Source organism: Cynara cardunculus (assembly GCF_001531365.2).
Source record: "Cynara cardunculus var. scolymus isolate 2C chromosome LG 6, CcrdV1, whole genome shotgun sequence".
NCBI lineage: Eukaryota > Viridiplantae > Streptophyta > Magnoliopsida > Asterales > Asteraceae > Cynara > Cynara cardunculus.
In genome coordinates this window covers 18,868,518-18,885,382 of record NC_037533.1, presented here as the reverse complement: position 1 = coordinate 18,885,382, position 16,865 = coordinate 18,868,518, and the positions used below count along the sequence as shown (strand labels likewise).

Sequence of the window (16,865 nt, the reverse complement as noted above, 5' to 3'; positions counted from 1 at the left end):
ATTATTTTGTTAGAACTCGATAATTATACTAATTATATTTTATGATTTTTATATTTTAAAATAAGATGTTTATCTTCTATTTGATTATGTTTATTCGCAGCTAATTACACAAATTCATATACGAAGGTTTAATAAGTTGTACTTATGCATAATTTACTTGTACTCTTGAATTTTAAGTAATAGTACTTCATGCATAAAAAATAGTTTTTTAAGAGTTTTTGTCAAATGCTTTATAATATAATATAGATATATGATGTGAAAGTTAAGGTAATTCTTGATTCAGTTTACAGATTCATTAAAAAAAGTTAGAATAATACTCTTTCATTTTCAAAATAAATGTCTAAATTACTCTTTAAATCTGTCTCACAATCAGTGTCGACTTTTAAAAGTAAATGTTTAATTTTTTATTCTACCCTTAATTATGAGATAAATAAAATTTCTTCTTCTCTCTCTTATTAAAAATAAAATTGTCTATTTATTAATTAAAAAATGTAATAATTATGAAATGAATAGCAACTTAGATATAAACCTCCATGGCCATAGAAAATGTGATGTTACCCAATCTGGTTATTTTGGCCATTCAAGATTTTGAATATCATATCTATAATATCTCACTTAAGAAATCTTAAGTTACCAATTTTATAAAATCTCCAATAAAATAAAAAAATTGATTAACCTCAAAATACGGGATATTAATTTTCTAGAAAAACTTCGAAATGTATGTTCTATTTTAGTGATAAAACCACCAAAAACACAATTCCAAACCGGACATAACGGATTTTTACTTAGAACCCGAATTAAATAGCAAAATAAACGAGACATGCTTATAACCGGAACAAGACTATGTACAATCTACACTTACTACATCTATGAGATACAGTAATAAACTACTATATACCAAAAGTAAGTTCGTAGTCTTCAAGTCCCCTGATAAATCTCCAAGTCAAACAACAGATTCTTTCTCTTTATCCGTCTTCTTTCCTGAGAGGGGTTGATACTTAAATGGTAAGCCAACGCTTATAAAGTTAGATAGTTAAATATTACATATCAATATCGCACATATTTATAAACATGCATAATAAACTCTTATCAATAAAAGAGTTTAAGACATCATCCAAATGCAAACTGAGACTTACAAGAAACCGAGTGAACAATTACGTATCGAATATTAAGATCATAGAATTTCATATTCAAACCACTATAGCATACCATACCATTGATGCTTTTGACATTATTCACCAAAATGATTTGTTTTTAAGTCAAAATGGTCGAACGTACAAAAAATTATTGTATTTTTATATGTTTGTTTTTTTGAAATTAGAAAAATTTTCACTTTTAATTAAATCATTAATTAATTATATAACACAGATAATTAATAATTTGATTAATTGTAAAATATACCGTCATTGTGTTATCTATAAGAGTCATCATCTTCACTTACTTTATTGGATAACATTATTTGGTCATCAAAATAAATTGTTTGTAAACAACTTTTACTTGGTAACTGTTTACTTGTAAGAATTTTTTTTCCACTTACAAGATAAGATTTTCAATTCTTGCTATGTCTCTTATCGGATAAGATTATAGGTAATTGTTATACTTACCCGAAAGGTAAGTGACGCTCGGTAGATGCTGACATAGTAAACATCTGGTAATCCGTTGCTTAATGTGCAGTTTAATAACTCTGCACATTTGCAAATGTATCTTGTAATTGAGACTTAGGTGTCACCGAACACTTATCATGAAGGTTTATTTATTGCATTTGTTGCATATAAATATTATATACTTAAAAAAACAGTCATCTACCCTCATTTACTTTATTGAAGAACATTTATAACCATTAAAATGTATTGTTGGTGAACATCTATCACATGATAAGCGCTTACCAAGGAAGAGACACCACCTTTGGAGCATCTTCAATAAATTCTTTATAATATTTTTATAGTAAATTATGTTTTTCGTCCGCGTGGTTTGTTTCAAGTTACGGATTTCATCCCCGTGGTTCCAAAATTTCCTTTTTCATTTTTATGGTTAGTAATTCATTTCTATTTTCATCCAAAGTCCAAAAGATCACTTTAAGTATGAAAAACTGAAATAAAAATGAATTGTAAACCATAAAAATGAAAAATAAATAAAAATAAATTTTAGAATCGACAACATTTTTCGTCCCTATGGTTTACACAAATCATCGAAAGTGTCTCTAGACTTCAATAACCACAATTATCCTCCTTACTGTTTATATTTTGCGTTGAAAGTTGTCCCTCAACTTAAATCTTTTAATTTTTTTACCGTTAAGTTAGGAGTATTTTAGTCTTTTTACCTTTACATGGACAAGTTATAATATTTTGTTTAAACTATAGTGTAATTTAGTCTAATTTATATTGATATTATATATATATATATATATATATATACACACACACACGTATGTACATCTGCAACCAAACGTCGTAATTGGCGACAAACGATGTCTCTGGCGACCCAACGTCTCTCCTTTTGTTTTCGTTCACATCACCCATCTCTCCTCTCCCCTTCCATCTTTGTCCTAAACAAACAAACACACACACACACACACACGTTACTGTAGATGCCATCTCCAGCGACAAAAGAGGACACCATCTCCGACATCACCCAGTTCTTCCTTGTGATTGCCCTTACTACCCATCTCCCTTCCCCATCCCCGCTATCAACCAACATCTCCATCGATTTCATCCAACATCACCCCAATTGTTTCCCTTCCTTTACGTCGATTCAGAAACCAGATGCTGGAGGTGAGGATTTCACCGGTGGAGGAAGAAAACAGTTAATGCAAATCACAACCGATCTCTCTTCCTCTCCATCTTTGATTTTTGTTTTGATTAAGTCTTTATCTTTGATTTAGGTTGGATTTTGATTGGTTTCAGATTTGGTTTTTAGGTGTGATTTAGGTTAGATTTTGATTTAGGTCGAACAAGATGACTGGAGCTTGGTGGAGGTCACCTGAGAAGACCATCGAGGTGATTGGTGCTTGGAGGAGGTCAACAGAGTGATGGGTGCCGAAGAAGGCCACCGGATTTTTGTCCCTGTGGTGGCTGGAGGTGAGGGATGCTCTTGGCTGAAAAGCAAAAAAAATCAAAAACAATAAAAGGATAAAAATAAGAGAAAGACAAATAAAAAGTGTAAAAAGACAAAAGTATCCCATATTTAACCAAGTTTTTTTTAACAGAGTTCGTGACCAACTATGATTTTCAACGTAAAATGCAAACAATAGGTATGTTAATTGTAGTTATTAAAGTCTATGGACCATTTTCGATGATTCATGTAAACTACAAGGACCAAAATTGTATTTTACTTTCCTTTTTTAATACTAGAACAAATAAGGTAATGAATTATAAACCATAGGAGCAAAAATATACATTTTTAACAAACCATAGGGACTAAAAATGTAATTTACTCATTTCGAGTTTTAGAAAATTATCTATATTGAGAGTTTTCTCTATGATTCTCTATTTTAAAGAATAAGATAGAGAAACTGTTGGAGCATTATAGAGAACAAAAAATTGATTTTCTCTATTTTAGAGAAGCTGTTGGATGCTCTCATTTATCTGGTAAGAGTATCAGTTCTTGTTATATCCATCTAGTAATGTAAGTAACCCAGTAAATGCTTACCCGGTAAACGGCCCTTATTTTAGCAATTATCAGATTTTGGTGGTCCATTTGTAATTTAACATAAAGATTGATGGCTTATTAGCAAATCAAAACAGTACATTTACAAAAACAGTCCCTGTTTTTGCTTTTCTTTACAATTTGGTCACTACATCTTCATACTCTATATAACTAACCAAACCAACTTTATCCACTCTCTTACTCTGAGCAAGTGAACTATGCAAACCCTCTTAAACCCTCATCCCATCTTCTTCCTTCCTCCCAGAATCCTAAACCCTAATAAGCTATGCAAACCACGTACCCACCTAAATCCCTCAATTCAGTTCGTCTCCAGTACCTTCACCGGAAAATTCACCGTCAAGGGTTTATCAGCCGATGAATTCCCGGTTGATGAGGAATTCATTGAGAAATTCGGTCCAAAAGACGTGGAAACTGAAGACGAAGCGCGTCGACGCAATTGGATCGAAGGAGGTTGGGCTCCATGGGAGGAAATCCTCACTCCAGAAGGAGATTTCGCGAGAAAATCACTCAACGAAGGCGAAGAAGTAGCATTGGAGAATCCTGATTCGATTGAAGCGTTCAAAATGTTGAGACCTAGCTACAGGAAGAAGAAAATGGAGGAATTAGGGTTGACAGAGGATGAATTTTATGCTAAACAGTTTGAGATTAAGGGTGAAATTCCAGAGCCATTGAAGACGACGTGGGCAGGGCCGCTGGTGATCCGTCTTATACCGCCACGAGATTGGCCGCCAAGGGGGTGGAAAGTGGATAGGAAGGAGCTGGAGTTCATCAGAGAATCTCATAAGTTGACATTTAGGGTTGATATTGATCAAGTGCAGAATGAAGCAAGGAGCAATACAGATGATTTGTGTTTGGACAGATATAAGGTTTTTCTGAAGCAGTATAAAGAATGGGTGGAAGCAAATAGGGATAAATTGGAGGAGGAATCTTATAAGGTTCATTTCCAACACTACATCCTTAATATGTTCTCTCTAAGAAATCATTACAATTAATGTGTTTTGCATTATAGAGGATTACAAAGATGAATTTGTTCTTGCACCCAAGATGCTAGTTTCAAGTGATTCATGTTAATACTAATGGTATTCATAATGAATATACAGGTTGACCAGTATGTTTTCTCTAAGACCATCTCCAATGGGGACACCAAATGCCGAATTTGACATCAAATCACCCCGATCGGGACACCACATCTTACACCAACTTTGGTGTCATGAATAGTAACATACCAAATTTGGTGCAACACTATTCATTTACATCAATTGGAGAAGATAAAAAGGAATGTACCAAGAATCTTATATTTTGGTGTAAGATTTGGTGCTACCTGTTGGAGAAGATTTATTGTCTGTACTAAATTTTATACCAATTTGTATGGATTTGGTGTTACCATTGGCGATGCCTATTAAATCATCAGAAAGAATGTGTTCAAATTATAGGGGATCATATTGCCTGGTAATTGAATACAAGTCCCAAAGATGAACTTATTCCTGCACCCAAGATGCTAGTTTCAAGTGATTCATATTATGTACTAATGGTATGCATAATGTTTATACAGTATGATCAAGATTTTTATCCTGGTAGGAGGAAAAGAGGGAAAGACTATAAAGAAGAAATGGTAAGATGGATTATGCTGAGCTAATTTTTTTTCAGCAGTTTCAATTGGGATAATTGATATGGATTTAGATCCTTTAGTTTCTTATCTATTTTACCTTTTTCCTTTTTGCAGCATGAGCTACCATTTTACTATCCAGGACAAGTAAGTTTAGTTTTTGTTCTCTCTGCCATTCCACTTATTTAGCAGTTAACACCATCTTAATTTCCCTTTATGTGATGATTATAATGGCTCGCTGTTAAACTTTATTCTAATTGTAGAGTCGTATTTTAGTAATCTATGTATTCATTGTACATGATATTACTAGAAATTTATACAATAGGATGTGTGATGTATGATTCCTTGTAATGTTCGTTGTTTCTTAATCATGTTCGTTGTTTCACTACTCTCCATTCTATGTAATTAGTAATTCGTTGTTTCTTAATAATAAGATAATATTCATTGTATTTTTACTAATACATTCAATGTATGATGCTTAAAACTCTACCCATCAATGGCTTACAATTTAAGGGGTGTCACAAAGTCAATGACGTTTATACACTAGAATCATATTTCACTAAATTGTCTTAGTTGTGGTTGTTTTGAAGAATTTTTAATTTATGATATTAAATGGACCATATATTTATAAAGGGGGCTTCCTAAAATATATCATCTTATTATCTTGTTAAAATAAGTTACTTCTTCAAGTAGCCCAAATCAGGATTGGAGAAAAATACTATCTTAGAGAGATCATTAATTTATCGAGTATTAAATTAAACGATGTTCTACTATATCAGTGTGCACTCGCATGAACTTGTTAATTATATTAGCCTAAAATGTAAATCATGTTACACACACACGCAGATACATACGTATGCACACACGTCTCTCTCTATCTCTATACAAACATATATATATATATATATATGTATATATGTATATGTGTGTGTGTGTGTGTGAAGGTTCAGGAGAGGTGGAAAATATTACATGCTGTAGGTATGGTTGTTGGGAAGGAAATAAGTTAATATGGAATATCTTATGCAGGTTTGTGTCGGTAAAGTGACTACTTTGCATCTCTATCAAGGAGCTTTCGTTGACATTGGAGGTGTACATGATGGGTAAGTATCGCTCTTCCTTTTCTTATGTGAGACGATTGGAATAAATAATCAAATGCTTTAATGGTAAAAGACAAAAGATACAACTGCAACCACAATGGTGGTGCCCAATTTGTTTGAACTTGGGTTCTAAAGATCAAAAGTGCTTGGAGGTCCCAGGTTCGAATTCAAGGAGGAATAAAAATTCCCTTGTGCCCACAGAGGTTCAAATGCGGTGACTCGGGGCTACTCGCGAAGCGGGTGGTCGGCCTGGGATTAGTCGGCTCGCATAGCGGGTTGGATATCCAGGTTAATCAAAAAAAAAAAAAAAAGATACCAACTGCCTGTTTATGTGATTTAGTTGTGCAATCATGTATTACGTCATGATGCAGCTTCTTAGATTCTCAACTCTAAAGCTCTGTGGCCATTTCAGGTGGGTTCCGATTAAACGTAATGATTGGTATTGGATACGACATCACATAAAAGTCGGTATGCAAGTAATTGTTGAAATTTTGGTGAGTTACGACCTTTTAAATTCTTAACATTTTATTCCTTCCGTTGCATGTGAACATGCCGTATTATGTGTGCCATTATTCATCCATTCATCCTTTTTGTAGGCAAAACGAGATCCTTACCGTTTTCGATTTCCTATTGAGATGCGATTTCTTGATCCTAATATCGACCACCTCATGTATGTGGACTTTTTTTCTCCTACTTAATATTGTTTATAGTTGGTGAATTAGCTAAACAATACTCCCTCCGTCTAAGGGTGTAAACAATCGAGCTTTTAATGAGCTACTCAAGCTCAAGTCGATCTCGAATACAAAATAAAGCTTGCTTAGCTTAACGAGTCGAGCTCCATAACACCAATATTTGACTCAACTCGTTCAAAACCTCGATTAAACGTTACGAGCTGAGCCATTCGATCATACACTTTTTCAAGCCAAACATATTTATATGGTTACAAATTATGTAATCAAAATATAAAAAATATCGAACTTGAGTAAATAAATGAGTTAATCGATCTCGAATTTGAGCTCATAAACGAGCATTGAGCTCGAGCTCAAACATTGCAAAAATATCGAGCTCGAGCCTGACTTTGAAAAAGTTAATCGATCTTGAGTTGAGCCTAGCTCGAGCTTGATATTATTTTTCGAGCCGAGCTCGAATAACTTGCTACTTGACTAGGCCCTTTTACACCCCTGCCTACGTCCCAAAATAAATGCTCATAATGAAAAAGGCACACAACTTTAGAAATGTATAATTATTACACTTTTAAATTATCCTAATGACAATTTTACCCTTAATAATAGAGGGAATGATGTGTCTTTTCATATCATAACCAAGGGTAGACTTGGAAAGCAGACATTTACTTTATAAAGTGGACACTCATTTTTGGGCAAACTAAAATAGAAATGTGGATGCTTATTTTAGGACGAAGGGAGTATATCAGAATGTTGTGTTAGCCTTTTAAGGACCTTTAGACTTTAGTTATCTATGATATCACACCATTGTCTTTCTACTTGCAGTTTTAAGAGATTCGACTTCCCACCAATTTTCTATCGTGAGGAGGATACTAATATGGACGAGTTGCGTGTAAGTATCGATCTTTTATAGAAAAGGATTCATTTCTCTTACCCTTCTTCATGCTTGGAAGTCCTAATATATTCTAATTGTTCCTTAAATATATATGTATATGGTAGATTTGCTGGAATATCAATAACTTATAAATGGTAAATAAATCCCGTACCGTAGTTTCAGTACTTACCTACTCCTTTTATCAGCGGGATGCTCGAAGACCCCCTATTTCTAAGGATGATCCTGGAATCAAGATCGAGGAGGAACCACTGATATCTAATCACCCTTATGTTGATAAGGTATCATTTTTTTAATAGTTTGACTATTACGTTCTACTTTGCTGACCAGTTCACGTTGTGCAAAGAGGTAATTTTGGATAGAAAATGTACCAAATAGAGAAATGATGTATTTATTTTGCGACATTCCATAAAGGGTGTGTTGGAATTGTTTTGTTTGGTTTGGTTTACTCTTGATTTAGGCCTTTTTTACACAACCTTTTGTGTTAAAATGTCGGTTTTCTGTGTATTGAACAGCAAATGCATTCTGATTTTGTATGCAGCTATGGCAAATACATGTTGCTGAACAAATGATTATGGATGATATGGAGATTAATCCCGATAAATACAAGGATAAAAAATTGTCGGAGTTAACCGATGAGGAGGAAATCAATGAAGAAAACAGTGTAGAATATACCCAAGCTTATTATAAGGAAACTTTGCTACCCAAAAGGATAGTGGTGAGTCCCCTTTCGCTCGCTGAGCACCACCAGTAGCTTGTTAAAATCGACATAACTTACATTTCTGTTTATATGCATCAGAATGTGAGCATAAAAGATCTCGACTTGGAAGCTGCATTTGCGGAGCGCCAGGTACTCGATTTGATCTTTTCTTCTTCTACTGGTTATTGTCGGTATTTCACTTTTGTGTATCCTTGTTTGTTTTACCTATTTTCCTCACATGTGCCCCTGTTGCCTTGCCTGTTTTTGTACTTGGTGCTTGTGTGCACATACTCTCATGGTCTCAGCTAGAGATCGACATGGACCGTCCGGGACTGTCCCTATAAAATCTGGTCTGGTCTGGTCAACGGTCTGGTCAAACCGGTCCAAGAAAGCCTGGCCTGGTCCAGACCGGCCTTGGTCCGGACCGGTCTCGGGGACTGTTTGTTAGCAGCTTAATGAGCTTAATGAGACTCGTAGCTTATTCAGTCAACTATAAATTACTGTTTGGTAGTGGCTAAAATAATATAGAAAGTGGCTTATTCAGTAAGCTTCTAGGAGGGAGCTCAATGCAGAAAGCCAAGTTTTTCCCAAACCTACCCTTCCCAATTAAAAAACATGCTCATTCTATCTATGAAAAAATCTTCTCAAACAAAAACCTTTCCAATCCATACAAACATATTAATCCACACAGACAACTTTATCCATACATGACTTGATGGAAAACCGACCAAATAACCCCTTGGTCTGATTTGATTCAGCCTGGTCTGTCTCCAAAAAAAGTTTGGACCGATTAAGGACTGACAATTTGGTCTGGTCTGGCCAGATGACGTCATGGTCTGATTGGGACCGGTCCGGTCTGGATTGAACGGTCTCTACTACCACCTGTAGCTTGCTCTCTTCACACAAACAACTTCTGTATCCCAAGGAATGGTTTGTGTACATCCTACCCCCTAGAGCCCACCTCTGTGGGGGATTTTATTGGGTTGGTTTGGTTTTAGTGTCATGCTATTTCAATTTGTTTGCTTGATGGTTGATTTAAACATTAGAAAACCATATTCTTATCGTTATTGTTCGACTGAAGAGTTTGCATCTGAATCTAACGCATAATTGGGCACAGCATCATAATGATTTGAAAAGGCAAGCGATGGAAGGTGGTGCAACGTCCTACAAAATAGACAAGTTGAGGCGTAATCATGAAATGGATGAATACGATTTGGTTCATTGGCGTCGGTCCTTGGAGGAGAGGGAGGCTTTACTTAGAGACATAAGCTGGTATTCTTCTCATATTTTCATTGCTAGATATTCACCCGTATTTTGCATGGTATTTTCACTCGAAACATTACAAAAGTCTACAGGTATGCAGTATGCTTAAATTCGGAATGTATGATTACTTATCTAATACCCCCTCCCCCCCGGGGGCGCATGTCCAAATCACGAAATAAGTGTCTACTTTTAAAAGTTTGAGCTTACTTTCCAATTCTACCCTCAATAATGAGATGAAGAAATTCATCAATCTCTATATTATTAAGGGTAAAATCGTCATATTGTTAAATATAAAGTGTAATAATTACACATTTAGAAAACTGTGCTTTTTTCATTGGGCCGTAGGGAGTATTTACGTTGCCAAAAGAACCCTTAAATGGGAAGAATCCGAAAAATAGGAAACTTGATTATGATGACAAAAACTTTCGGATTTAATTTTCGACAAATTGAAGGGATGATTCTTTATAATAATCATAGTTGATCAAGAACTGTAGCAATTGTCTTAATGATGTTGGTTTATCTTCGATAAATTTGTGGCAGCCGTAGAGCTCTTGGTCTGCCATTACAAGAGCCGGGAAGTTACCATGATCCGAACAGTGTAGCAAAAGACAAATACGACCCTGAAAACCCTCTGTATCGATACGATTACTGGGGGGAACCGAAGAGTTCCGAGAAGAGCAAGCAAGAGCGAATGAGAGACTTCCACAACAAGGGCATTATCGGGAGAGGAATGGTGTGGTATGAAACATCCTACGAAGATGCAATGAAGAGAACGGCAGAAACAGAAGCTGCGGAAATGCTGCAATCGAAGCACCAAGACGAAGATGATGAAGACGAGGTCGATAACATCATTTATAGCATCATCACGGAACCACAGCCTGAAGTTAATGGCGTTCAATCGAATGCGTTTTCAGATGAATTCGACTAGAAACCGGCATTGTTGTATGTACAGCTATAAGCATTGTTCAATTAGAGTGTCGCTGTGTTCTGTTAAAAGGCCTTGAACTTCGTAGTGATAAGAGTTGATGTTAAAGTCTGAAAACAAAATTATCAGTATATTTTAGAATCAACAAAACCATGAGGAATTCAAAAGAGATGGTGTTTTGACAATGTTCTATTCATAAAAAAATGACTTTTTATTTATTTATTAGCCTGGATATCCAACCCGCTATGTGAACCGACTAATCTCAAGGCGACCATTTGCTTTGCAGGTAGTTTGGAGTTACCGCATTTAAACCTCCGTGTTCATGAGGGGATTTTTATTTCTCCTTGGATTTGAACCTGAGACCTCCAGACAATTTTGATCTTTGGAGTTCAAGCTTAAACTAATGAAATATTGTATTTTTGGGAGTGTTAAAAGAAATTTTATCGCCATTTTACACATATTTAAGTACAAACCGTCTCGCACAGCACCTTATTTTGCAATTGCGTTAGCGGTATTTTACAGTCTATACGTGCACAGTTTTTATGATTTTGAAAAATGCTCGAATCACATGTGATTTCGATTAAACTGCAATGTATAACAAACACCCAAATCCAAAGGTTACATGTAAAATAAAAAATGTAAAGGTTCAGAATAATAAGTCCGTGCAAAAATCCCCATACATACATGCATGCCAATGTACTAAAATGGTATTCGCACAATACAGTAAAATACATCTCGATTTTAATATTATTTTTTGTCTCAGTCGATGTTATAATACGATTTTTTGTGGGTTTTTTTTAGAAAACGATAACGTTTTTATTTTTGAATAAAAGATAATAATTAAGTATTTTGTTAAAAGATAATAATTAAGTATTTTGTTATAACTCAATAATTATCCTAATTATATTTTTAATTTTTTATATCTAAAATGAGATATTTATTATCTATTTGATTATGTTCATCTGTAGTTAGTTACATGAATTCAAACATAGAGCTTTAATCAATTGTACTTACGCATAATTTACTTGTAATCTTAAATTTTAAGTAATATGCATCAATAAACAAAATGCTAATAAAAATGGTTTTTAAGAGTTTTTATCAAATGCTTTATAATATAATATAGATTTACCGATCATTAAACCCTGAGATAGATGAAATGTAAATCAGTTAAAAGTTAATTTATATACACTTACACCAACATTCGCGTGAGATTAATTTGATATAATCAATTAATTGAGTTTTAAGTTATCGTTGTGACAATGTGCTAATATTTTTTTTGTTTTCGGGTTATTATACGTTTTCTTAGGGACACGATCACCTCTTATTTCAGGTATACAGTATAAGATTACATGTGTTAATTAAATGAAAAATTAGAGGTAAATTGCATGAAAAAGTAACATACTTTGATTTTATTCTTATTTTGGGTAATGTACTTTCAGAACTTCCATTTTGACACCAAAGATATAAAGTTTTAAACATTTAAGTATCCGGGTAACTGATTGAAGCATTAACTGGTTACCATGTTGATATGACGAGTGATGAGATGAAATTGGGTTGGATATCAAATAATACTGAGTTGGATATCACATCACTCGCCACATCAGCATGGTAACTGGTTAATGTTTCAACCTGTTACCCGAGTACTTCAATGTTTCAATTGATCCTTACTAAATCAATCCCCACATCTCTCAATTAATGTATTTTAAGAGGATGTAAATGTGTTAAACACCGTTAATGACATATTTTCGTTTAAATAAATGTTAATTATATAATTTAGATGTTATTTCATAATGATGATGAATAAATATGTGAAATTGTATAAATTTATCTATATATTCAACATTATAATTTTTAATGGGTAAAATACACAATTTAAACAAATTCATATGTTTATTAATTTACAAAAACAAACAGTCTTATTGATTCAAATTACAGACTTCAACCCCATCTCTTGTAAATCAGAAGTGAAATAAGACTTCAGATTTCAGCACCTCTTAAAAAACAAACGCCACCAAACTGTATTTCAAGTTCAATTTTGTCTTTATATTCTTTTTGAAATAAAAAGATCATAGCGTTTAACATTTTGTGCATTCGAGTCAAATAAATACGTTGTAGCGTGTAGTCGGGAATCTTTTACTTGTTATTCACATTGTTTTCAATTGTACGATGCAAAACGAAAATGTGAGTTACGAAGGACTTGTATAACTCCACGACACTGCAAATGCATTTTCATCTGTCAATTTTGTTTACTGATATTGTACGAAAACATCAGTGAAGTCGTTATTAAATTGATTGAACATGTGGGGTACCAAGATACAAGTGTATGATCAATCCAACGGGTATACCGTCCACGTTGACATTAATGAAAGGTCAAGAACCCTACGTGTAGCACATCTACACATCTAGATTGAACTTAACGTATATTGGTCCCAATAACAGATCCGAGAATCTCGAACAAGACATACGTTATCATAACAAATCCTTTTCAAAATAAGCACAATCATCCCTACCTGTCGGCATAAGTCTACCCCTGGTCAAATCAAAACTGATATATTAGTCTTGACGACCAAACCCATTTTGGCGTAATACGTAATTAAAAGGTAAGAAGGTGATCATGATCCTTGCAAAGGAATGAAAGGTTTGGGGTTCGAGTTCGAACACCACACACCTCAGACACTCATTAATTCATCACGGATACACAGATAATGGGACCGTAGAAAGAGGTATAGAAATCACCTGTTCCAAGTTCTAGCGTCTCATCATAGCCACCAATCATATAAAGGGTTGTGTTCACGTGAAACCAAGAGTTTTCCGTGAGACCCGTATGACTAATTTATGTTCATTGATCAACTTTATAAGCTAATGATCTAATGGTCTAAAGTTGCACGGTGACAATTTTGTGATTATTGAGAAGTCTCGTGGCGTTTATGGATGTTCAGATTGTAGATCTAATCCAAGGGTTGAAAATTGGTCTTACGGGTCTCACGAAAATCTCTTGGTCTCACATGATCCCAAATTATCATATAAATACACAGAAAGTGAGCATGAATTAAATAAATTTAAAATAACTGAAAATCTAATGTGTTGTGTGACAGAAATGAGAGGTGTGATTCTAAGACGGGTGATATTAACCGTAGACTATCCATCAAACGTTTTGGCATTAAAGGACCGTCTAGTAAAAAAATTGAGCAAGTACTAATCAGGTAAAATACTATTCCAAGTAGCCTATTCATTCTTATTACCAGGTCGGTATCTCGGTCTGCAACATTTGTTGATCAGAAATTGTTGAAACAATATCATCTCTTATCTGATTCGTATTATTTATCTGATTAAGAAATTGTTTACCAAATGCTTATTTGGATAAGCGCTTACCAAAGTCAGATTACCTTACTGGATGAATATGGAAATGACCAAAAATCTTACCCGGTAAGAGCGAAGACAAAGGACCAGGAGACTTATCCGGTAAGTGATGACGACAACTCTTACCACGGTTAACTCTTACCAGGTAAGTTTTTACATATGATTTCGTTTTGGTAGACTAAAATTTTATACGGTAAGTAAACGATAATATTGAATTTTACCATTAAACGCTCATCGGGTAAGTGTTTAATCAAATGACATTTTACTTCAATTTCTCCACCTTTAATTTGTTTTATACACTAAATCTCTTTTCAAACATCTTTTATAAAAACTAGGGTTAATAAAAGGTAACATCACTTCATCTTTACCGTCCTAAACACAGCGCAGCTTTAACGTCCAACCGCCATGCATAACCACCGTTCTGCAACCTCCAGACGTCGCACGGCGCCGTCAGGGACGACGGCGACGAGCTACTTTCAGTCCCCCACGTGACCTTCACCTTGCACGTGAACGCCGGAAGAGTCACCGGCATCCTCACCCGATTGAATTTCTTCACCACCACCGTTTCGTCTGAACCACCGCCCACTGTCATCTCCCTATACGCCGTATTCGTCCACACCACCATGTCTCGACTATTTGTAACGAACGACGGACACGTGTCCATCTCCATTTTCATTGCCGCCGGCTCGTCTGTAAACCCTACTCCGCCACCGTTCGCCCACGTCTCCGTCACGCATTCCACCGTCACAACGGAAATTACTTGCGGTGGTGGTGACATCATCACAACCGCATGATCCGTAACAGAAACCACGTGACTCGCCGCTCCCTGCACGTGACCATAACAAACTGTTTGTTTGTTGTTTAAGTTGAACGTGATCGGTGATAACAGATCTGGATTTTCACTCTCTGAATTACTCCTTGCCGGTAACTTCTCTTTCCGATCCGGCAACAAAGACAAGGTAACCACCTCATCTCCACCACCGGAAACTGAAGACGATGACGGTACCGAAACCTTCATTTTCTTCGAAACTGTAGTATTTGCATCCTTCTTAGTTTGTTTTCCCTTACCTCTAACGTACTTTCGCTTGCATCGTCGAGTTCCGCCATAACCTTCGCTGTTTTCCATGGTGGAGCAACTAGAACCAGATCCAGCGGCCATCGGCTTCGGCGCGATCGGCCTGAACTTGAGCATTATCCTCTCTACCTTCGATATACCATAGCTAATCTCACCACCACCAACACCAACACCAGCACCACCACTGCCGGAGTATCTAGCTATACAGCAACCACCTGTACCATTCATCTTCTTCCCACCTACCGATTTAGGTATACTCTCTGACGCTATACATAAGACTTAAAGAGGATGGTAATGGTATACATATAAAGGAATGAGATGTCTTTTCAAACTCATTCATCGGTTTCTAATAAAAGGTATTTAAAAATGTGATGCAGCTTAATTTTATTGATTGAAACATAAATAAGACGCCAGACAACAGATTTTGTTCTATCTTGTTTAGTGACAGCCAAAAACCGGTTCCGGGCCGGGCCGGGCCAGGCCAGGTCGAGTCGGTCCCAAATTTTGTCATGACCGGTCCTGGTTTCGGTCGAAAATGGTAAAACCGGTCAAGGTTATTCACAATTGGTCCTTGGCCGCCGGTCCCGGTCCCAACTAGTCCTGCCCATTAAAAAATAATTTTTTTAATTTTTTAATGATATATATTTTTAATACATTATAAATTTTGTAACTAGGTCACTTAAATACACTTTAACAATACATTTTATTATAATTAAAATTATATTGTCTTTCAAGAATTTATTATAAATACATTTCGGGCCGGGCCTTAACCGGTCCCATAAAATCGACAAAATCCATAACCGGATGTAACCGGCGGTCCCGGGCCGGGCCGGGTCGGTTTTGCCATCACTAATCTAGACACATATGATTAGAACAAAAAAAAAAAAGTGTGGAAGCTTTTTAGGGTTTTATTTCGTTTGAGTTATTAATTTATCAATTTTGTCTCGTCTCCTTGATTTTTGTTTTATCCATTAATTTTGCTTTCCCATTGGCCAACAAGTTTTTGGATTGTTTTAATATGTCCTACAAATATACGAAACGCACAGGTCCAGTATATTATTTATGGTGACGCACGTATTATTTTATAAATTATTACATCAATTTTTTTGTCATATTTGTTACAATTCTATAAGTTTTCTTATTTAATAAAGAGTAAATTGCATGAAAAGATAACGTATTTTAACTTGATTTTTTATTTTAGATAACGTATTTCAAAACCTTTTATTTTGATACCTAAGATGTAAATTTTTAACTGTTTAGTTTTTAACCGGTTATCCGTGTACTTAAATGTTTAAAACTTTACATCATAGATACTAAAATAGAAGCTTTGAGAATACGTTACCTTAATTAAAAATCAAGTTAAAGTATGTTACTTTTTAATGCAATTTACCTTTTGATAAAATGCACCTAACAATTATAAACCCTTTTATAATTTATTAAATAGGTCTCATTTTTCTTTGAAGCTTTATGTGTTTTTTTAATCACAATCTGGATTAACATTAGCGTTTTTTTGATAATATTAATTATTAATAAAAATTAATTATTATTCCGAATATTAAAAGTGTCTGAAAAATGATTATTTTTATTAATATAAAGTG

The 16,865-nt window shown here is 34.9% G+C and overlaps 2 protein-coding genes across 2 annotated transcripts; one reads left to right on the top strand and one right to left on the bottom strand.

Moving 5' to 3' along the window:
- The first annotated feature begins 3,863 nt into the window (after positions 1–3,863).
- On the top strand, positions 3,864–10,835 carry LOC112514395 (protein PLASTID TRANSCRIPTIONALLY ACTIVE 10). The gene is made up of 12 exons (XM_025120842.1): positions 3,864–4,601; positions 5,219–5,278; positions 5,390–5,419; positions 6,299–6,372; positions 6,782–6,863; positions 6,966–7,039; positions 7,878–7,944; positions 8,133–8,225; positions 8,486–8,662; positions 8,744–8,794; positions 9,762–9,916; positions 10,448–10,835. Exons 1-12 carry the CDS (start codon positions 3,864–3,866, stop codon positions 10,833–10,835), a joined length of 1,989 nt encoding a protein of 662 aa, XP_024976610.1.
- Positions 10,836–14,466: 3,631 nt separating this feature from the next.
- Positions 14,467–15,579, bottom strand: LOC112514958. Its single transcript, XM_025121610.1, has one exon. The coding sequence runs from the start codon at positions 15,493–15,495 to the stop codon at positions 14,557–14,559; it is 939 nt and encodes a 312-aa protein (XP_024977378.1). The 5' UTR covers positions 15,496–15,579; the 3' UTR covers positions 14,467–14,556.
- Positions 15,580–16,865: the final 1,286 nt, after the last annotated feature.